Consider the following 20981-nt stretch of genomic DNA (forward strand, 5'->3'; position numbering starts at 1 on the left):
ATTTAAACAAGCAGGTCAGGGAGGGCTTCCTGGAGGAAGTCATGGCTGTGCTGGATTTCTGAAGGACTAATGGGAGGAGTGACCTAGGTAGACAGCATAGGCAGAGCAGGGCTAAAAAGCCAGGGGAGGGGGTTGCCCAGGTGACGCTCTCCTTGGTCCTGAACCATCGTTGTGTTAGTAGGACAAGGGCTTTTGTGTTGAGGGGAGAGCGGGGACTAGAGACAACTGCCCCCAATTCCTGCCACTCCTCTGGGCTCCAGGAAGTATCATAACTATGAGCGAGTTCAGGGAGATCAATTTTCAGTGTAGACGAGTGTAATTTTGAGAGATGGGCAGTAGGATCTGAGGCTGGAGATTGGCATGGGTCATGAAGGGTTATCGGAGATCATGTTAAGGAACTTAGATATTTTTTTAAAATTTATTTTATTGAAGTATAGTTGACTTCCAATGTCATGTTAATTTCTGCTGTACAGCAGAGTGTTTCAGTTATACATATATATATTCTTTTTCATTTTCTTTTCCATTATGGTTTATTACAGGATATTGAATATAGTTCCCTGTGCTATACAGTAGGACCTTGTTGTTTATCCAATCTATATATAATAGTTTGCATCTGCTAATCCCAAACTCCCAATCCATCCCTCCCTCACCCCCCCTCCCCCTTGGCAACCACAAGTCTGTTCTCTATGTCTGTGAGTCTGTTTCTGTTTCGTAGTTAGGAACTTAGATATTTTTAACCCTGTAGGCAGTGGAGAGCCATGGAGAAGTTTTGTGCAAGGTAGTGGTAGGGTTCTATGTGTGATTTAGAAAATTACTGGCAAGAAATATGAAGAAAAGGCCAGAGGGGAGACTTCCCTGGCAGTCCAGTGGTTAAGACTCCGCGCTTCCACTGCAGGGGCTGTGGGTTCGATCCCTGGTCGGGGAACTAAGATTTCACATGTGGCTGAAAAAAAGAGAAAAGAAAAAGACCGGAGGGGAATGTTGGAACAGGTGGTGTTGATCTTTAAAAGGGTCCAAGTGAGACATGGAGAGGTTTGAGCTAAGTCCATGAGCAACTGGGACACTGGGAGATATTAAAGAGAAAAAATGGACAGGCCCTAGAGGTGGGAGTTGAGGGAGAAGAAGGAGTCCCAAGTGGCTCCCAGGTTTCCAGCTCAGTGACAATGTGGATGCTGCTGCTATTTGTCAAGAGATAAATGATACTGGGTGGGAGCAGGTTTAGGGGAAAGATGATGAGTTCAGTCTTGGATGTGCTGAGTTTAAGGTGCTGGGGGATATCTAGGGGGGAGTGTGCAGGAAACTGCATATGGACCTAGTGCTTGGAGATGAGGCCACATCTAGAGATGGAGGTTGGGGTGTCCTAGGGAGGTGGATAATTGTTGAAAGCCCAAGCATGGGTGAGAGGCTGCCAAGGGAGAGTGTGCCGTGTGAGCAGGGAGGAGACTGAGGCTGAGCCCTGGAGACACTCCTGTGTAGGGAGATGGGCAGAGGGGAGGTGGACTGAGCTCCCAGGTAGCAGCCGTGGGGGAGCCAGTGTTTCTCAGAGCGTGTTCTGCAAAGCTGTAGTCATCTTACGAGATGTTCTGTGGTCTAGTACACATGGGGACATGGCAGCCTATACTTCCCCATGGGAGACTCCCAGTGTACACTCTCAGATTAAAGACTCTGAAAAGCTCCTCAGTTAGGAAACCTAATTCTCTGTGTTTATCCCACCATTTCCCAAATATACTTGCCCTTGGGACGCTGGCCACTAGTGAAATGTGCCCCATTTGTTTTGAAATTATGGTCTAGACCTAATGAATGAATATCAGAAGGCCCTTTGGCCATCATTGAGTTCAGCCTCCCATTACGCTGATGAGGAAGCTCTGTCCTGGAGAAGCTAAGAGCGTCGCTATGGGGCAGTAGAGGAAACACTGGATTAGGGGGTAGACACACCTGGGTTTAGTGCAAGCCTCATCATTTACTAGTGACCTTAGGTAGATTACTTCTCTTCCCTGGGTCTCTTTATCTGTGAGATGAAGATAAGAACCCTACAAGTTCTATAGCTGATGGTCCCAGAGGCTCTCAGTAGGCCACAGTGACTTGCCCAGGGCCATACAGCCCCAAAGAGCTTATTGACCTCCCCATCACCGTGCCTTTGGTGGCCCCTTATCCCACCTAAGGACCCACTCTAGAGAGTGCCTTTGAGTTAAAATCCCAGAAAAACCCACAGACTGGGAATGGCTGGCTTGCTTGGTGGCAGCTTAGAGGGCCCCCAAATTTGAAAGGCTCAAAACTCTGCCAATTTTCCCCTGCTCCGGAGCCTCCTCAGTGGTGGAAAGGCAGTGCCATGGAAAGGGAATGCTCCCCTTTCTGGCTAAGGCCTAAAACTGCTCCCTGGGCAGGGCTGTGGCTGAAAGGATGAGGAATTTTGGGGAGTGGGAAGGGGACCATGGTGTTGGGCTTAGAGCCACGGTTCTGCCTTCTTCACTGCTGGACGGTCCCCTAGCTGGCCACATCCCCCTGCTGGGCACTGTCCTGTGGCTGGCACCATCACACAGTTATGAAAGTCAGTGCCAGGGCTCAGTCCGAACCCCATGGAGCTCCTAGGTCTGTCCTTCCCTGTTTAAGCACCTGCCATCCTGGGCCACCCCGTGGAACTTCCCTCATCCAGCTTTGCAGGCCTGCGCTCAGCAAGCTGGAAAGAGGCAGCAAGGCAACTTTCAGAATGAAATCTGTTTTCCTAACCCTCCCGTCACAGTCATTCATACCCAACACGACGAAGCATATTTTTAGTCACTTTGCAGAATTTAAAATACACCTCGAAGGCGCCAAGAAACACCAGCTTGGGGATTAACTCTGCTCACAAGAGACAGTGGGGCGGGAGTGGGGAGGGGTGCCTTGTGCTGTGTCACCCGTTGGCTATGCCATGACTCACTGTGGCCGACACCTTCACGAGATGCACCTGCCCGTGGATGTGGGATCTGGAGCAGCCTGCAGTGGGAACTGAGCTCCCAGCCCAGGCCGAAGGTATTGCACCAACCTGGGTCAGCACCAGCCCTGCTGCCAACTGGCTGCATGTCCATGGTAGGGTCATTTATGGGCCCTGGAACCTGTGTGTGAATAATTCTGGTTTCCCAGGCTCTGTCTAGTTCTAACATTATGTCCTCAGCACTCTGTACAGGATTTTCATTTCAAAGCTGCAAACAAATGAATGGGGGAGGGAGCTTACCAAAACCACAGCCCCTCTGAGATGGGTGAGAGTGGAGATTGTGGCCCTGAATACAGAAACTACCTGACCACTCTGCACAGGAGACAGGGCTCCCCGCTCCCCCAAGGGAGGACCTGGGGGACTTCCAGACCCTTTAAATCCTATCCTCCTATCTACCCCCAGAGGGAGAAACTGAGACCCAGAGAAAGTTAGGGGTCTTGTCTAGGGTCATGCCACACACCAGGGCAGAACTGGGCTAGGACCCAGCCTCCTGTCTCCCATTCAGGGCTTTGTCGTGCGCTGCTGAAGTGTGATGCTTGCGGTTGCCCGTTGCCGTGCCCTCAGGAGAGAAGGCCCCCTTTCAATGCCCTGTTTCGGGGGTGGGGGAGGGGGCCGGTTGGAGCCCTGGCTCTCTCTGCCAGGGGCTGCCTTTCTGAGGGGCAGGGGTAGGGTCTCGGTGTGCACACAGGAATGGGCCCAGCAGGAGGCAGGGGGCTGGATCTGAGCTTCCCTGGAGAGGTGGGCGACATAGCCTTCTGTGACTGGTGGAGGCCTGGGTCCTGGGCCAACCCCCCACCCGTCACGCTTCTTGGTTCTTACGCAGCCCTCCCTGAACTGATTAAATCATGGCGGGTGAGTAGCTGCTGGAGCGGCCACGGGCCCTCCTACCCGCGCCCCTGACTTAACCGTCTGAGACCCTCTCTCCAGGATGTCCGTATGCCCTGAGGTCTAGCCCTCAGCTCTCTCCCAGAGTCTCCGCCGCGGTAGGGAGCGGGGGGGAGGGAGGGCACTGAGTGGGTGCTGGGAAGTCCTGCTTCCCGGACGCTACTCTTAGCTCCGTAGCTCCCCACAAACCCCCTCCGGGTCCTCGTCAGCCTCGGCGGCCGCGCGGCTCCAGAGTGACTGCGCCCCCGTCGGGCGGGAGGGGCTCTGCGGCCCGGCCCTCCCCCTCCGCCCCCCCGGGGGCAGCACGTGCGGGGCGGGGCTGTGGCCCGAGCCCGGGGCTGATTGGGCGCGGGCCTGGTGGGCGGGGCCGGGCCGCAGCTGTCAGAGCAGCAGCGGCGGCGACCGCGGCGCACCGGGCTGAAACGGTGGCAGCGCCGCAGCCGGGGTCGGAGCGCAGGAGCCGACGGGGCCCGGCCGGGATGGTGCAGCGGCAGCTCCTCGGCGCACACACGCACTGAGTGGGCCCAAGCTGGGCCCCGCGCCCCCCGCGCCCCCCGCCGCCCCGATCCCGGCCGGCATGATGTGCCTGGAATGCGCCTCGGCGGCGGCGGGCGGCGCGGAGGAGGAGGAGGCGGACGCGGAGCGGCGGCGCCGGCGCCGGGGGGCGCAGCGAGGGGCCGGCGGTGGCGGTTGCTGCGGGGCGCGGGCAGCGGGCGCCGCTGGAGTGGCGACCGCCGACGATGAGGTGCAGACGCTGTCGGGCAGCGTGAGACGGGCCCCTTCCGCACCCCCCAGCACCCCCAGCACCCCCAGCTGCGCAGCCGCTGCCAAGGGCCTCGGCGCTCAGCAGCCCAAACCAGCCAGCTTGGGCCGCGGGCGGGGGGCAGCCGCTGCCATCCTCAGCTTGGGCAACGTGCTCAACTACCTGGACAGGTACACCGTAGCAGGTGAGCGAGTGCCCCACCCAGCCCAAGAACCAGGACCCTCTGCCTCGAGGTACCTCGGGGAGCCTTCGGTCCCAGGCCCCCTATATCCAAGCCTTTCGTGGGGTCCCTAAGGGCCCTCCGTTCAGGCACAACTGGGCAAGTGATGCCCTGAGATCTACTGGTCCAATGCAGGGACCGGCCCCCGCACCCCCGGGCCAGGGGTAGGGGGGAGTCCCCACCCCTGGAGTAGCCCGCGCGTCCTCGCCAGCCCTTGACGTCCCATCCGTTGTCCTCTTCTGCGAGAGAGTCTCCTTTGCGTCTCTCTGCGTTCTGGCCTCCGCGCGCCCATCCGCCCCAGCCTCAGGTTCCCGGGCCTCTCCTCCCCTTCCCCCAGCCCAGGCTGTTTGTCGGTCCGTAGCCGGTCAGTTCCTTCCTTCCTCCGCCGTCTCCACTCCCCTGCGTGCGTGCGGCGAGTGCGCGCGCCCCTTGCGGGTGTGTGCCAGGGGAAACCAAGTGTGTGCTCGCGGGCGGCGCGGATGTGTGTGTGAGCGTGTGAGCGCGTGGCTGACAAAGGCTTGGGGCTGCGGGGAGCGGAGGGAGGGGCGGGGCGGGTCCGCGGCGCCTGGGGACCCAGGATGCGGTTTGCAGCTGGCCCTGGCTAGAGGCCCGAAGATGCCTCCCCCTGTTCTGTGTCGCTTGGGGCCTGTGGTAGGGCGCGGGCCACTGGGGCTGCCTCATCCTCTGTGAGCATCTCCGGGAATCAGCCTTGGGGAGGGGGTAGAGGTAGATAGAACAACTGAGTTCTAGCCCCGGATTTTCCCCTCTTGTGCTTGGTGTGTGACCTTGGGCCGGTCTTAGCCTATGTTTAGGTCTGTTTCCCCGTTTGTGAGGTGGTTGGTCCTCAGGCCCTTTGGGGATGGAAGGGCGTTCTGGGATTCCAGTCTCCTCGCTCCCCTCCCACAGTTCTGGGGCGGGGGGCGGGGGGAGGGTGCCTGTGAACAGGGGTTTTCCCTAAATTGAGCTGCCCCTCGGTGGGAAGGGTGCAGCCTTGAGAGAAAGAGACTTTGGCCAGGCTAGCATGTGGGGGCTCTCTGCCATGGGAGAGCAGTGACTGGATACCTGACATCCTGGCATGCTGGCCTAACCACAGCTTAGTAAAATCTGGAACTAGAAAAAAAAAGAAAAAAGATAGAGGGGGGAATCTTGGACAGACTCGAAAGAGAACTTTGTACCCATGGAGAGAGGCAAGCCCTGGCTTAAACCATAAAACATATGCCACCTGGGTCCCCTTCCCTAGGACTCAAGTCTCCCACTCTGTTGAATGGGCTTTTGTGTCAAGTGGAAGGAGGAACTCTGATGGGAGAGCAGAGGCTTCCGCCTTCCCCCACTCCCACTTTCAAAACCCTTTATCTCTCTGACCCTCCCTGCGGGGAGTTGGAAGTGGGTACCAGTGGCACCAGTTTCCGGGTCGAGCTCAAGGGGCTCTTACTTTGGCCTGGTGAGCAGGAGTACCCAGCACCGCCCAAGTGCACCAGCCCCTGTGCACCAGCCCCATGGCACACACATGTGCCATGCTGCCTGGGACCTGGGAGCTTAGGTGCTACCCTAAAGTGGGGAGAAGTCAGAGAACACGGGGGGCCTGTAGTTAGTGCAACATCGACTTCTGTCCATAGATGGGCAAACCGAGGCCCTTGTCCAAGATGGCCCGGAGAGTGCGCGACAAAGCTGGTGTTCGATCTGCCTGTTTCTCACCCTCTCAGCTGGGCAATAAATGGCCTGCTTCTAGCGCTGTAACACTTTCCAATTTGTTTTTTCATGCCCCAGACCACCCCCCCTGATATTCTTAGGGAAACTGACTCTGCTAGGGGCTGAGGTGCGACGGTGGGATCAGGGAGGGCTGGTGCTTATCTGCCTCCACCCCCACTTGCGTCCCTGAGTCAGAATGGGAGAACAAGATAGGAAATTTCTGGTGAATTGGTAAGGGGGGGTGGGGCAGTAGGGAGGAAGGCCCGGAAAGCTCTGTGCAAACACCGCCTGAGCTGTGCATCCCTCCCTGTCCCTCCAGGGTGGGAGCCCATGCACCACCCTGCCCCCAACACACAGCATACACAGATTTCCTCTCCGGATAAACCTGGCTCCCTCCCTCTCTCTTTATGGTAGATTCTCCTACCACCACCCCCTTGCTGCCAAGTTCAGTTTTCAGGAAGATTTATTGTCTCTATGGCAACTACTATGGCTTGATGTATCTTGGGAGATTGGGGGGGCCGCAGGGGAATGGTCATCCCTGGCCCCAGTCCACCTGTTGCTGGCTGTCCGGCTGGGACAGAGGAGGGGAGGCAGACACTCCACTGCTCATTCATCTTTGATATTTGCACCCACCTGATCCCTGAGAACCTCACCATCTGGCCCTGCCTCCCCCATCAAAAAATGGGGTGAGTTCCCACTCTCTTCCTTTAAATCTGTCCTGTGCATTTCTGTTTTCATGGTATAGACCAGCTCTGTCCAAAAGGGATATAATGCAAGCCACGGCTATAATTTAAAATTTTCTAGTAGCCACATTAAAAAAGTAAAAAGAGTAGGTGAAGTGAATTAATAATGTATTTTATTCCACTCAATATATCCAACATAATTCAACATGTAATCAATATAAAAGCTACTCATAGGATAGTTCGCCTACTTTTCATACTGAGTTTCGAAACTCAGTGTGTTTTACATTTACAGCACACGTCAGTTTGGACTAGTTGCTATTCAGGTGTCCAACAGCCGCAGTGGCTCGGGCCCACCGCAGTGGACAGTGAAGGTCTAGAGTCTTTGATGCCAGAGTTCACATCCAGGCTCTTCAACTTCCCAGCCGTGTGACCTTGGGGATGTCTCCTGAGCCTTCTGGGTGATCATTTCCTCCCCTCCACCTCCCGGGGTGTGTGGCATAAATGAGAATGTCTCTTAAGCCAGGCTCCTAGGAGAGCTTCACAAATGTCAGCTCCCTGCTCTTCCATGGCTCTGCCCAAGCTGTGCCCTGGCCACTGCGCCCTCCTGTTTCTCGGTTTCTGACGTTCCTTTCAGGAAGCGTTGGCAAACCCCTCCCTTCTTCACCAGGGCTGATCTCCATCCTGGGAACTCCAGGAGGTTCTGCCTCTGCCCTAGCATTCCCAGCGCCACCCCCGGTGATCTGGCTAATTATGGCCTCTCCTCCTCCTCCTCCTCCTCCGCCCCCTCCTCCTCCTCCCCCTCCTCCTCCCCCTCCTCTTCCCCCTCCTCCTCCTCCTTCTCCCCCTCCTCCCCATGAGAACCCCCTGAGGGCAGCAGGCCTCAGAAGCAGGTGAGAAGGGCCAGGTTCCCGCTCTTGCTTTCCTTACTGAGCATTGTTTCAGTTGGATGACAGTGAGGTAGCCCGGAAACTGCCTCTCAACCCTTGCCCCTACCTCCTTGGGTGGATGAGGACACTGACACCGGGAGAATGCTGGAACTTATCCAAGGTCACATGGCAGGACGGAGCAGGACCAGAACCCTCCAGTGTGGTCTTCTCTCAGGGGGAGGACAGAGCATACCCCCTGCTTCTGACCTGGAAACTCGGAGACTCTGCTGGCCAGGGCAGAAGCCCTCTGGGCAGATGAGTTTCAGCTCAGTTTAACAGCAGCAGTTTGAGCTCCCCTGGGGCACGTGGCTCCTGCTCCCATGGCCCCTACGAGCCTGGCAGCCACCCACTCTCCATTCGGAACCCACTCCTGGCTGCCAGGTCAGGAGAAGGAAGGAGCCTCTCAGGCGAGGGTCCTGAGTCTCCTCTTACCAGCTCTACATCCTGGTGCCGGAGCTGCCTGTGCCCATGGGCTCCCAATCTTCCATCTGTAAAATGGAAGCAGAGCTGAGGGTGTAGGTGGCAGCATTCTGCTCCTGGAACCAGGCCCAGCAAGAGGGAGCTGGGCAGGCCCTGTTCACGTTTGGAGAATAACTATTTGAAAGCTGAGATCCTCCCCCAACTTCTCTGGGACACCTGTTCTCTTCATGAGACCTAGTTTCTTTCCCTTTGATCCAGCCCCCTGGCAGACCAGGCACTTGAAATTGGGTGGAGCAGGGGCTGGTGAGGAGAGGCAGGGCCCTGCCCTGGGGGAGTCCTTTTCTGCCAAAGAAGCTGAGACCGGTATCCATGGCAACCACTCACTAACACAAACCCAGAAGGAGAGAGGAGTGCAGGGACCCAGCCTGGAACACAGGCCTGGCAGGGACTGGGGGCTTCCCCAAACACCTGGCCTCCGCGCAGGAAGGGCTGCCAGGCACGGGCTTTTAGCTCTTTTTCTGTCTGCTTGGTTGAGGCTGTCCAGAGCTGACAGTTGGGGAAACAGAAGCTCTGGGCCTTTTACAGAGTCACCTGAGTGTGTAGAAGCCAGGTCAGTCCTCAAGCTCCGTGTCTATTTTTGTCGATAAGGATATCAACACCACTCCCGCCCTGCCCCCTCAGGTGGCTTTGTCCCTTTGAGCGGCCCTGCCCTGGCCACCACCAAGTCAGCACTATGTAAGGTCTGCAGGGCGGGGTGTCCCAGGGCCACATTCCAGAATGCCTGTCTGGTGGGTCAGCGTCCAGGTGCACCGCTGGGCTGGCCTGGAATGCCAGTGCCCCAGTGACTAACCGCCAGCAGCCCATTTCCTTGCTCCTTTTTCCTCCTTGGCCACTCTCTGGCTGGTTCTAACAGCATTTTTGCTGTGCCGTTGACCTGTCAGAGAAGTGCTTTGAAACTCACTGCCTTGATTTGGGACCCAGGGCCAGTGACTGGCGCAGCCTGTGCCTTAGTTTTCCCTGTGTGAATGCGGCAGGAAGGCTGCAGGGTACAGCCTGGTCTGAGGGTGAGGCTGCTCAGAGAGGAGGAGTTCCACGTCCCTTCCCCAGACAGGAAGTGGCTTTGTTTCTGCCTGGGTGTGGGGCCCTGAAATCCTGAGGGTAGAAGGGGGATGAGAGCAAAGGAGGCAAAGAGGACACTGTCTTGATCCCCAGGCCCCTGGGGCTGGGCTCCTGGTTGGGCCCTGACAGTCTCCTGGGCTGAGCTTCCTACTCCTGGCTTTATCAGAATTGCTGTGTGACCTGAGGCAGATCCTGACCCTCTCTGAGCCGTGAAACCACAATAGATAATTTCGTTCCTCTTTTTCTGTGGTCAAGGTGTTGCTCCCAAGGGTAGTATGGGGTGCATGACTTGGTCTCAGGGACTCTTGTCTTCTGGAGCTTGGCTCTGCCTGTGCCTCCCTTTTCCAGGACGACCCAGGACTGTTCCCTAGATGCTGCAGCGACCAACCTTAGTTTTTGCTGCCAGGTCTCCGTGGTGTCTCTGCCCTCCTTCCAGGAAGTCTTCCCCACATCCCCCTCACTCTGTCCACCTCCATCACGGCACCTACCCCCATAGAGGGTGACTGTCTCCCTTCAGCCTCACGTGGGCTGAGCCTGGTCATCTCTGTGTCCCCAGTATGTGTGGGGGGCTGGCACGGGCTTGGCTCTTGTTGGCCGACTGAGTGGCAGAATTGAGTTGACCCAGCCCTGCCTGTCCCCAAAGCCCATCCTTCCGGGCTGAAGGGGCGTTGGTAGGTTTGAACGACCCTGGACAAGGACCAGGCCCCTGTAGCCGAGGCTGGGGCTTCTCTCGTGGTGGCCGGCGCTGCCCTTTTGTCCTGACTAGGGCACACAATGAGCTGGAGGCCTCATGTCTCTGAGAAGGAAGGGGGGGCAGAGATCAATGTGGTCCCTGTCTGCCCAGCCCGCAGCCCTGACAATGGGGCTTCCTGGCCCCATGCTGGGCAGAATGGCTCCTGTACATGCAGGAGGGCACTGTGGTGGCTTCGTCTGGTCTCTTCTGCCGGTAGGGCACTGGAGGCCAAGGGCTGGTCCCAGGTCACACTGCGAGGTGGGGCGAAGCAGAACGCTGGTCTGCTGTGGGCCTGGCCCTCTCGTGGTAGTTGGGAGTGGTTGGTGAAAGGAGCCCTAGGGAAGATATGGCAGAGGGCAGAAGCATTTATATTAGAGCAAGAAAGTAGCAGGACTGATGCACTAGCCAGAGCTTGGAGGCTAGGGGTGGGGTCCCAGCCTCCTGCCTTGCCCTCAGTTCTCTGCCTCCACAGAGACCTTGCTGGGGTCTACCCTCACAGCCTGGTAGCTCCGTGGGGTCTTCACGGTCCCTTCACTGCCCAGCATGGACTTGCAAATGGGGTCCCAGGCAGCAAGGAGCACCATTATGCTTTGTAAACTGTAAAGGGCCGTGCCTGGGGAGGGAGGGTGTTACTTGGTCACACACTGTTTCTAGCACCCAGGTGAGGGCGATTGGTGTGGATGTTGGGAAGGGGCTGGCTGCAACCTCTTTTCTGGTGCTTTTTGGGGTGCGGTGGGGAGCACAGGCCAGGTCGGGGCGCTTAGGGGTCTGCTCGGCCTGGCTCCTGCCTGGCTCTGTGGCCTGTTTCCTTCGCCCCCTGAGTCTCAATTTTCCATCTGAGAAGCGGGGGCGGGAGTCGCTGGTCGCCTGGGCCACTGGAGCAGCACACAGGGAGAAGGCTGAGGGTTCGTGGGCTTGAGCCACGCCGTTCTGAGGTCTCTTATCTCTCCCCACCCTCTCTCCCCCCATACCCTGGACTTATCCCGGGTCTGTGGCCACACAGGCCACACCCTCCATGGGTCATGATAAGGGTGTGGCCACCTTGTCCACGGCCCCTGTTGGTCTCGGGAGTCCTTGAGCCAGAACAGGGCCCGGGAGGCTGAGATGGGAAAGGAGTGGCCCTGCAAAGCCCCCAAATTGCTAAGGCCGAGTCTGGTTCCAGGAAAGCTGGCCCCAAATGATAGACCAGAACCACAGGCCAGAGGCCCCGCTGCCTGTCCCCGCCCACTCTGGGCAGAGAGGCTTGGTGGGAATGGGGGTGGGGGGATGGGGAGGGAGGGCTCTCTGAGCTCTGGGGGTGGTTCTGCTCGCCTCGGGCTGGGGGTTCTGTGGGCAGGGCCCTGGGTAGGGAAGGGTGCTATGGGGTGCTCTTTATGGGGACAAGTCTGGAGTTTAAGTCTTCTAGGGAGGGGGTGGGGCCTCCCTGAGGGGCTGAGGCTGTGGGCCAGGGGTCCCATCCTCATGGTCCCTGCAGAGATGACCACTAAGCTGTCCTGACAGATGACCCAGGTCTGTAGGCAGGCATGGGGGTAGGCGGGTTAGCACATGTAGAACAAACATAGATAGATAGGTAGATTAAGATTTAGAATGGACCCAGTAGGGATGTATACGGATCCTGGGTCAATCTCAGATGGGCAACCTGAGGCTCAGAATAGGGGCCAGATGCTCCTGTAGGTCACTCAGTTTGTCCCTGGGGGACGGGGGGAGGGTCTTGCCCTGTGGAAGCTCTGGGGCAGGTAGAAGTGAGTGTGCTTGACCGCCGGGTCTCTGGCTGAGGAACTGCCTTGGCCCATCCCCCTTAGGCTCGGGAAGGAGGGGGTGGGTGCTGGCGGGGCCAGGCTGTGGTTTCCCAGCCTTAGCCATTCAGAGCCAGGTCAGCAGAGCCAGGCCTTCAGGCCCCTATAATTACCGGGGTGGGAGTTGCGGCCCTGCATTGGAGCAGGGGTGAGACTTCCAGAGTGAGCCAGCCCTGAGGCCTCCACAGGGGAACCAGGGTCCCTCCAAGAAGGACCAGCCAATGGCAGGCATCACCCATCCCTTCAGATCCCTAGGCTCTGTCTTTCCAGCCATCTGCCCCCATGTGGGAGAAAAGAACGCTGAAGTGGGAATTCCCGTTCCCTGGGAACTGGTCACAGCCGGGGCTCTTGCCCCATGATGATCTTGATGACCTATGATAACGTTTGTAACATTTATTGACTACCTACTATGTGCCAGGTACCATTCTAAGCATTTTACATGGATCAACCCATTTAAACCTCACAACAACCATATAAAGCAGATCTTAAAATTAATCCTTGTTACAGAAGAGGAAACTGGCACAGAGAGTTTAAGTAACTTGCCTAAGGTCACAAAGCAGGGAAGGTGGAGAAGCCAGGATTTGAACCCCGATGGTCTGGCTCTGGAGCCCATGCTCTTGGAAATTCAGCTATGCTGCCTGCTGCTCTGAGAGAGGTAGGGTAGACATGGGGTGATGATGGCTGTGTCTGGGGAGTGAACGTGAGCGCCAGGTGGCCTGCCCTGGATGACAAGGCAGAAAGAGACCTCAGGATCATGTCCCAACCTTGCATCTGAGGCTGGTCTGAACTGGGGGGTCCTGAGGTCAGTGTGGGTTTCCTCTTACACCTTGGCCTTTTTGAGGACTCTGTGATGTCAGCAGGTTGGGTTCTGGACCTGACTCCTCTAGGGGCTATTGAAGGACCAGCAGTGATGGGGGATCACTGCATCTGTGACCAGCCAGATGGGTGAGTCGGGCCAGGTTCCATCCAGCTCTGGGGGTGCCTTCAAAGTTACAGGCACCTCCTCAACAAGAGCCCCAAAGGAGGGAGTTGGGGGGGGCACCCTGATAGACATGACCTTGGATCTGGGCCCTGGATGAGGTGGATCTTAGCAGGTGGAGATGAACAGTCCAGGAAGAGGGCACGGCTGTAGTCAAGGCCTGGAGGCCTGTGGGCCATGATATGTGAGTCACAGGGGCTTCAGACCAGCCAGGCCAGTGGTTTCCAATCACCTGGGCAGTGTGTTAATAGATTCCTGGCTCTGGCTTCTAGACAGGGTGATTGTGCAGACCTGGAGCACGGAGGCCTCAAATGCTAGAAGAAGTCTGGGCTTAATTTGGGTGGCAATAGGGAGCCACTAAGCTCTACTGGGAAGCCACCCTCAATGACCTAATTTGGTTACACTCTCAGAAGAGTGTCTGGCATGTAGTAAGCACTCAGTACACGTTAACACCCATATTATTGTTGTTGTTAGCAGTAGTATTACTGAACCAGGGACCTGGGCCAATGGATTTTGAAGACCTCATGGGTGACTCTGGGCCCTAGCCAGAGTTGACAACCACTGTGCCACGGCCTTAGCTCCTTGAGTCCAGAGATTGTCTTGTGGTCTCTGAAACCCCAGCCCAGGACTTAATAGGAAGTTGATAAGTGCTTGTGTGGTCAGGCTGCAGGAGGGATGCTGGATGGGCTAGTAGAGGCTGGAGGCAGGGAGTCCAGGGAGGAGGCAGTTAGTGAAGGAGAGAGAGAATCGTTGGGGCCCATTCATGGGAGGCGAGGGGGGTGTCATGGCCGACTCCCAGGTGTCTGGTCTGGGGAGTGGACCAGGTAGGTGGTGGAGCCGTGGAATCGGGGTCCAGGTGGCTGGGATGCTGAGACATGATAGAGCCTGTGGGGTTGAGCCACCAGAAGGCAGTTGGCTTCAGGCGGGGATGGAGATGAGGACATCGAGTTGGGGAGGGGTGAGAACTCTTTTAAGAACTTCAGCTGTGGGAATCCCCAGGCGGTCCAGTGGTTAGGACTCGGTGCTTTCACTGCCATGGCCTGGGTTCAATCCCCGGTCAGGGAACTAAAAAAAAAAAAAAAAAAAAAAAAAAGACCTTCAGCTGTGAAGGGGGGAGAGAGAAAGAGCGGCTGGCAGGGGGGATGAGGCCGGACTGTTGTTACCAGCAGGATGAGAGAGGGGTGAGCACATTTGTGCGCTGGTGTGCAGGAGACAGGAGTGAGGGAGGTGCTGATAGCACAGCTCAAGCCAGCGGCTGACCCGGGCCAGCTTCCCGGGGGGCAGGAGGGGCAGCTGGCCTCGGACAAGAGGCGAGCCCCTTGGAGGCTTGAGAGGGGTGTAATTAGGGTCAATGGGTAAGAAAATTCAGGTGCTCCTGCTTTTCCAGAATGTTTTCTTGGCTCAGGGAGGAGGACCCTGTGGGCAGAGGACGATTGTGGCTGTGGATTTGGGGTGACTGCCTGGAGAGGCCTGGATCGGGAGCTGTGGCCGTGGGACAGAGGGGGGCTGTGGGTGTGGTGGGAGCCCCACCTTGCCCGCCCCGGGCTGGTGGGGCTGGTGGGGCTGGTGGGGCTGCTGGGGCTGCTGGGGCTGCTGGGGCTGCTGGGGCTGCTGGGGCTGGTGGGGCTGCTGGGCGTGAGGCCCGTCCTGTGACCCACTAAACCTCAGCCTCCAGGAAAGAGGCTAAAATAAGGCTGTGGTGAAGAAGGGAGGGGGTGTGCGGGTCCAAGCCTGCCTGGAGCCCAGAGGAAAATCTGAGACAACAGTCCGGGCTGCTGTGACACACGCTTCCCGTGCCAGTGGCCAGTGGGGTCTCACCCGCCTGCAGCCGTGGCCCTTTGCAGGCCTCGAAGAGGGAAAACAACCGAGAAAGGCTCAGGCAGGGCCTGACCTAGGGTCTTACGGCCTGTACGAGGCCCTGTTCCCTGGAAGGGTTTCTCTGGCCTTCTGCCTGGAACTCAGGCCTTGGACCCAAGACTGGGTTGCCGGGGGGTACTGGGGTGGGGACATCCAAAGCTGCCCGTGCCTTGGGGTCTAGACTGCTCAGGAGTTCCCAGGGACCCTGGATGCCCATCTGGATATGGTGAAATATTCCTCCCCCTTACGAGGAACCCTGTTCGGTAGAGGAAGTCAAGGAAGGCTTCCTGGGACTTCCCTGGCGGTCCAGTGGTTGGGACTTCGCCTTCCAATGCAGGGGGTTTGGGTTGGATGCCTGGTCAGGGAGCTGGGATCCCACCTGCTTCAGGGCCAAGGAACCACAGTATGGGGCAGAGGCAGTGTTGTAGCAAGTTCAATGAAGACTTTGAAAATGGTCCACATCAAAAAAAAAAAAATCTTAAAAAAAAAAAAAAGGAAGGCTTCCTGGAGGCAGAGGCAAATGCTGGACCTTAAAGTCATGGGTGAGGGAGTGCATCCAGTCAGATGGCTAGGATGTGCCTTGGGGAGGAAGCAAGAGTGTTTTGATTTGCTGTGGACACATGCCGCCTTTATCATGACCATTTTGATATGGCCGTGGGTGGGGACCCACAGTGCAGGGCCCAGGGGGAGTTTTACCCTCCTACCATCTCCTGACTCGATCCATCCTTCCGTCTACCCAATGCCTAAATTGTGATGGTCTCTGTCCTGGGTTCTGGAGATGACTTGCCATGGTCCCAGCTCTCAGGGGGCTCATGATCTAGTGGGGGGAGAGGCAGGCCCCCGCCCATCCACCTATGCATCCACGGCAGAAACAGTCACTGGGGGCTGGCTGTGTGCCGGACCCCGGGCTGGGGGGCAAGAGTGAACCACGCAGAGGCTGTGTGGCAGAAAAACAAGCTTTGGTTTTTGATAATAGACCCGGTTTCAAATCTCACCCTGACATCTTATGTGCTGTATGACAAGTTATTTCATTTCTTGGAGCCTCAGTTTCCTCACACGTAAAATGGGAATGATAGTCACAGATAAGCCTGGGTAGCAGGGATAGAAATACCCTCTGTAGAGCCTCACATAGTACCTGGAACTTAGCAGGAACCAGTAACTAGTGGCTCTTTGCTCCCGGCCACAGTGGGTCCAAGGAGCTCATAGCCGTGTCCCTCTGTGTCTTCTCTGTAGAACAAACTAATCCTAGTGTGACAAGTGTTAAAACAAGGATGGACAGGGGAGAGTGGGGGCAACTAGCTTATGGAGGGTGGTGGGAGGGAGAGAAATTAGGGAAGACTTCCCAGAAGAGGAGGCATCTAAACTAGTCTTGAAGGTATGGCGAGAATTAGCTCAGCCAACAAAATTGCACCAGGGTAAGAAGAGGGAGCGTGTGTAGTCAGGGGCCCACGAGTAGTTTGGGGTGGCGAGGGTGTGGGGTGCGGGGTGGTGTCCTGAGAAGTGAGGCTGGAGGGTGGGGTTGGCGGAGCTGAACCTGCAGCCCCACGGCCTGCTGAAGGCAGGGGAGCCACAGGTGACGGTGATTCTGCAAGAGAGGGATGTGATCGGGTCAGGAGGCTACAGAGGCCCTGGCTCAGGACTGGGAATGGGCTGTGAGGCCGGGAGGTGAGTGTGGGTGGCTCCCCAAGGTCGGGCCCAGCCATGCCACCCACAGGACCTGATCTAACTCAGGGCCTGTGAGGCCGGGTTGGGGCACCTTGGAGATCCCACTTGGTGGACCTGCCATCCTCAGGCCCAGGACCGGCCCCTGGCTTCTGCCTTCAAGGTAAAGTCACAGCCCGCCCTGGTTATTAAGTCATTAGCTGGGTCTCACACAGCCTCTTCATTATGGGTAATTATGGTGAATCCACTCTGGGTATTAACAAGGAGGAGACCAGCTGCTCTTGGCTGTCAGGCTGCTAGAACAGGAAATCCCTCAGCATCCCATGCCTGGGTCTTGGGTGGGGGGACAGTGGCTTCTTCCCCAGCCCCAGCCACTGGACGGGACCCTTGTACTGTGTTTGGAGATTCCACTTTCACCCATTTCCCTGTTGTGTGACTTTGAACATGTGGCTTACCCGTCTGTGCCTCAGTTTCCTCATCTATCCAGCGAGATGATCGTACCAGCCTCATAGGGTTGTGTGAGGGTTAAACTAATGAAGCACTTAATAATACAAACCATCATCATTTTAAATGCTGACATCATCATCATCGTGTCGAATAGTTCTGGGAGTTCCCCGAAGGCAGGGTCCTGGTCCCTTCCTCTGTCCCCTGTGTGGGGAGCTCCTGAGACAGGCCCTGTCTCCTTTCTCCCCTCTTCCTTCTCAGTGCAGATGTGCAGTGGTCAGGGGGACTCTGGCCTGTGGCCCAGCCTCCTGCTGTCCTCAGATAAGCTGAGGCAGGGGCCCTGGGAGCTGTGGGGCTGGGGGTTGGGCTTACCCCGGAGTCCTGGTTGAGGGCTGCACGAGGTCAGAGGGGGCTGGGCAGTTGCTGGCCTCTATACAGCCACGGCTCGGTCTGTCCACAGCTGTCAATCGTTTCTAGTTGTTCTGGTTGCCGCCCCCCTTTGATTGAAAAAGCCCTAACGAGAGAGCGAGAGCGCAGAGGTGGCTGGGAGTTGGGAGAAGGGCAGACATGGCCTCAAGGGCTCCCCTTCCCCCAGGAAAGCAGGCCCGGAGCCCCGCCTGCTTCCCTCTGCCCCTGGGCTCCTGCATCAGAAAATTGGGAGTCCTGGTTATTCTCCTGAGGACAGCTGGGGGAGCATGTGCTTGTGCACACGTGCAGGTGAGCGGGTGTTGTGTTGCCTGTGAGCCCTCTCCGCCCTCTCCTTGGCCAGGGGGCTTCTCCGGCAGCTTTCAGTGGCTGCCCACCCACTCTCTGGGCTGGGGGCTTTGTGGTCTCCCCTGACGGCAGGGTCCACGTCTGGGGTCCCAGCACTTAGTCTGGGGCTGAGCTGCAGATGGGCAAGAGGCCCAGGCTGGTAGGAGGCTTGGCTGCCCCGCCGGGCCGAGTGACCGTGGAGGAGCCTCGCCTGTCCGTGCATTGGACCCCACACGGGCCGAGTGAGGGGATGTGGTCCTATCCCCAGTGTGAGCACCTCAGGGTAGAAGCTTGGCCTCCAAGGTTTCTAGTGGCCTGGCTAAACTCGGCAGGGTGGGGTTCTCTAGATGGGGCCAGGCTGGGCCCTGCAAGGTGGAAAGAGGGCTGGGCTGGGGCTGAGGGTCACCTAGGTGGGGTGTGCGAATGGGGGCACCCGGGCGTCAGGCGTCGCCAGTAAGCACCCTCTGTCTTCTCCTCCCAGGTGTCCTTCTGGACATCCAGCAGCACTTCGGGGTCAAGGACCGAGGCGCCGGCTTGCTGCAGTCAGGTGAGGCCCACCTCCCGCCCTGGCCCCCCTCCCGCTTTCTAATACCTGGTGGGGATTCCCTGCCTGTCTCTTCCCTGGTCCTGACTCACTAGAAAGAGCGTGAGTTTTGTGTCCAAATCCCACAATTGCCCCTCACAAAAGGCACCACTTCCCCGAGCCTCTGCTTCTATTCTTGTGAAACAAAGCAAATAACACCTGCCCTGAGGGGCTGTGGGTGAGATACAGGAATGCAGGCAACCTGGGAATCGCCTCTCAGATGCCAAAACAGGAAACTCCAGCTGGTCAGCCCCAGAGCCTCTCAAAAACCCAGGGCAGGAGCCTGAGAACCTGGGTCCCGGACTAGACCTGGGCTTGAGGTTCTCGGCCCCTCACCCCCCGGGGCCCAGCCTTGGGACTGGTGGGGAGGCAGGGCCCGAGCCCCCCCTGGGCCAGGGCAGCGTGGCAGGTGATTAAGCAGTTATTCCAACCTCTGCCCCTCCCTCCAGGGTCCATGTCAACCTTGTGGCTGCCCTGCCTGCTATGTAGTCCTGTAGGACCTGAGCTCCTGGCCCTCCACTGGCTGTGGCCCTGCCGGCTGTGCCCTCTGCAGGACCCTCAGGCCTGGGCAGAGACTCAGAGCCAGTATTACATCCCAGGGCTGGTTCTGACTCGGCCCTGACCTTGCTGTTGGGCCAGCTCCCTTGGCCCTGATTTCCCCTTGGTCCTGGAGTCCATCTGGCTGTGAGGCCCAGTTAGATGTGGCTGCGAAGGTGCATGGTCTGCATTCCACCCTGGGAACCCCGTCCCCTCCCGGGCTCTCCTGGGAGGGAGGGGCGGAGAGGCTGGCTCTGTCCAGGAACCTGCCTGACCTGTCTGGGTGGCATTCCACCACGCACCCGTGCCAGGCCTCCACGGCCTCCTTGAGCCACAGCCATTCAGCTAGGCTCAGTGCCCATCCTCATTTCCCAGATGGGGCCTCTGGGGCTCAGAGAGGGGAGATGAAAGCTCCAGGGTTCAGCCCGAATACGTGAGAATTAACCGAGCTAGGACTAGGGCTGGGCTGTGCCGTCCAGCTCCTCCTAAGGGCGCCCAGGCCCCGGCCCCCGCAGACATCACCTCCACCCTGGATGTGAGCCCAAGCCCCTCTGCTGGCTCCTCCCCACCCCCCGCCCCCCTTGCTTGGCCTCCCTGGCTAGGTCAGAGCAAGTCATCCTGCCCTGGGGCCTGGGACAGGTTCCTCCAGCCTCCTGGGTTCCGTGCAATGCAGTGACCAGCACTTACAGCTGGAGGGACAGAGTTCAAGCCGGATGGGAGTGTGGGAGGGACCAGGCTGCCGCGCTGGGGAGGGAAGTGCAGGAGGGAGCCTAGCTGCCCATCCCCCTCCTCCGTGGCCCCTGAGTCACTGGGGACCCAGCCCGAGCCTCATCCCCCTCCTGCTCTTGGCGTTGCTGACTGATCTGCTCTGGTCTCCTCCATTCAACTCCCACTGATTGAGGTCAGGGCCAGTGCAGCTGCCCAGGGAGCGGATGGGAGGGCTGCGAGGGTCATAGCGCTGCCTCAGTTATGTCCCAGGCTGTGTCCTTCTTATCCCTGGCGACCTGGCCGGAGGGGGATAAATCACCCACAGCATCACCTTGTTTGAGTCTTCCTCCTACAAGCCCCCTTTGGTCAGCTTCACTTTCCAGATGGAAGGACAGAGGTCAAGAGAGGGGAAATGACTTGTTTAAGGTCTCATGGTGAGAGAGTAGCAGGCTTGGCATTGGGACTTCTGTGTATGAGGTCCTCTTGGCTCGGGATGGGGGCACAGATGGCCGCTGGATTGGTGAGGCTTATCCCAGGTGCCTGAGTGTCTGGCATCTCAGTGTTCTCGGGGTGGGTGCCTCTGGGCCATGGTGAGAGTTCCCAGCGCTCTCCGAGACCCTCTGGTCATTACTCTGTGGCCCTCACCCTACCACCTACCCTGGGCACAGCTGGGATGGCTCCCCAGAGTGTCCGTGCCTCTCTGGCCAACTGAGCCAAGAAGCCAGGTGGGCTAGACCAGGATGTGACTCAATGGGCTACCAGGCAAGTCACCTAATTGGCCTCGGCCACAGGCACCTGGCTCTTCCCTGGTAAGGTCAGAGCCAGGTGTTGCTGCTTGCCCAGATCAAAGGGCCAGGGCTGACAGCTGGGGCGCCTGCTTATTTGTGGGCACCAGGAGCTGCTGGGCCAGGAGACAGGGTTGGGGGGGGCGCGTGGGGTGGCTGAGAGTTCAGCCTGGGCCTGCCCCTGCTGTTTCCCCTCAGGACCAACTCAGGGCTGGGGTTCGTGGCATCACGAGGAAGTGTCAGGATTGGGGGGCGGGGGCAGGGGGAGAGTGGGGACAGAGGAAGAGCCAGCTCAGACTGAAACCAGACAGCGCCTTTGTTTTGGGACTGAGTCTCCTTCTGGCCTTGCTCCCTCCTCACTTTCGCCAGCCTGGCAATATCCTCCCGCTTCGACAGAGACTCAGGTTCTGAAGGCAGATCTAGGCAGCCCCCGTGGCTCTCCCCGCAGGACCCTCCTGTTAGAAGGGA

General features: G+C 58.1%; 1 protein-coding gene across 9 annotated transcripts in view; it reads left to right on the top strand.

The window, feature by feature from the left end:
• Positions 1-4264: 4264 nt before the first annotated feature.
• The window catches only part of SPNS2 (sphingolipid transporter 2), a 35620-nt gene continuing 18903 nt past the window's right edge, over positions 4265-20981 (top strand). For 8 of the 9 annotated variants that reach the window (XR_005017668.1, XR_005017669.1, XR_005017670.1 and 5 more), the window contains exons 1-2: positions 4265-4803; positions 18382-18447. Coding sequence is in view for 6 of the 9 variants with exons in the window: in XM_036835463.1 (XP_036691358.1) it covers positions 4434-4803; positions 18382-18447 (436 nt within the window). In the remaining 3 variants the exon portion in view is untranslated. The remainder of the gene's footprint in view (positions 4804-18381; positions 18448-20981) is intronic. The other variant, XM_036835464.1, reaches the window with a different exon arrangement.

Source organism: Balaenoptera musculus, chromosome 20, assembly GCF_009873245.2.
Source record: "Balaenoptera musculus isolate JJ_BM4_2016_0621 chromosome 20, mBalMus1.pri.v3, whole genome shotgun sequence".
Taxonomy (NCBI): Eukaryota; Metazoa; Chordata; class Mammalia; order Artiodactyla; family Balaenopteridae; genus Balaenoptera; species Balaenoptera musculus.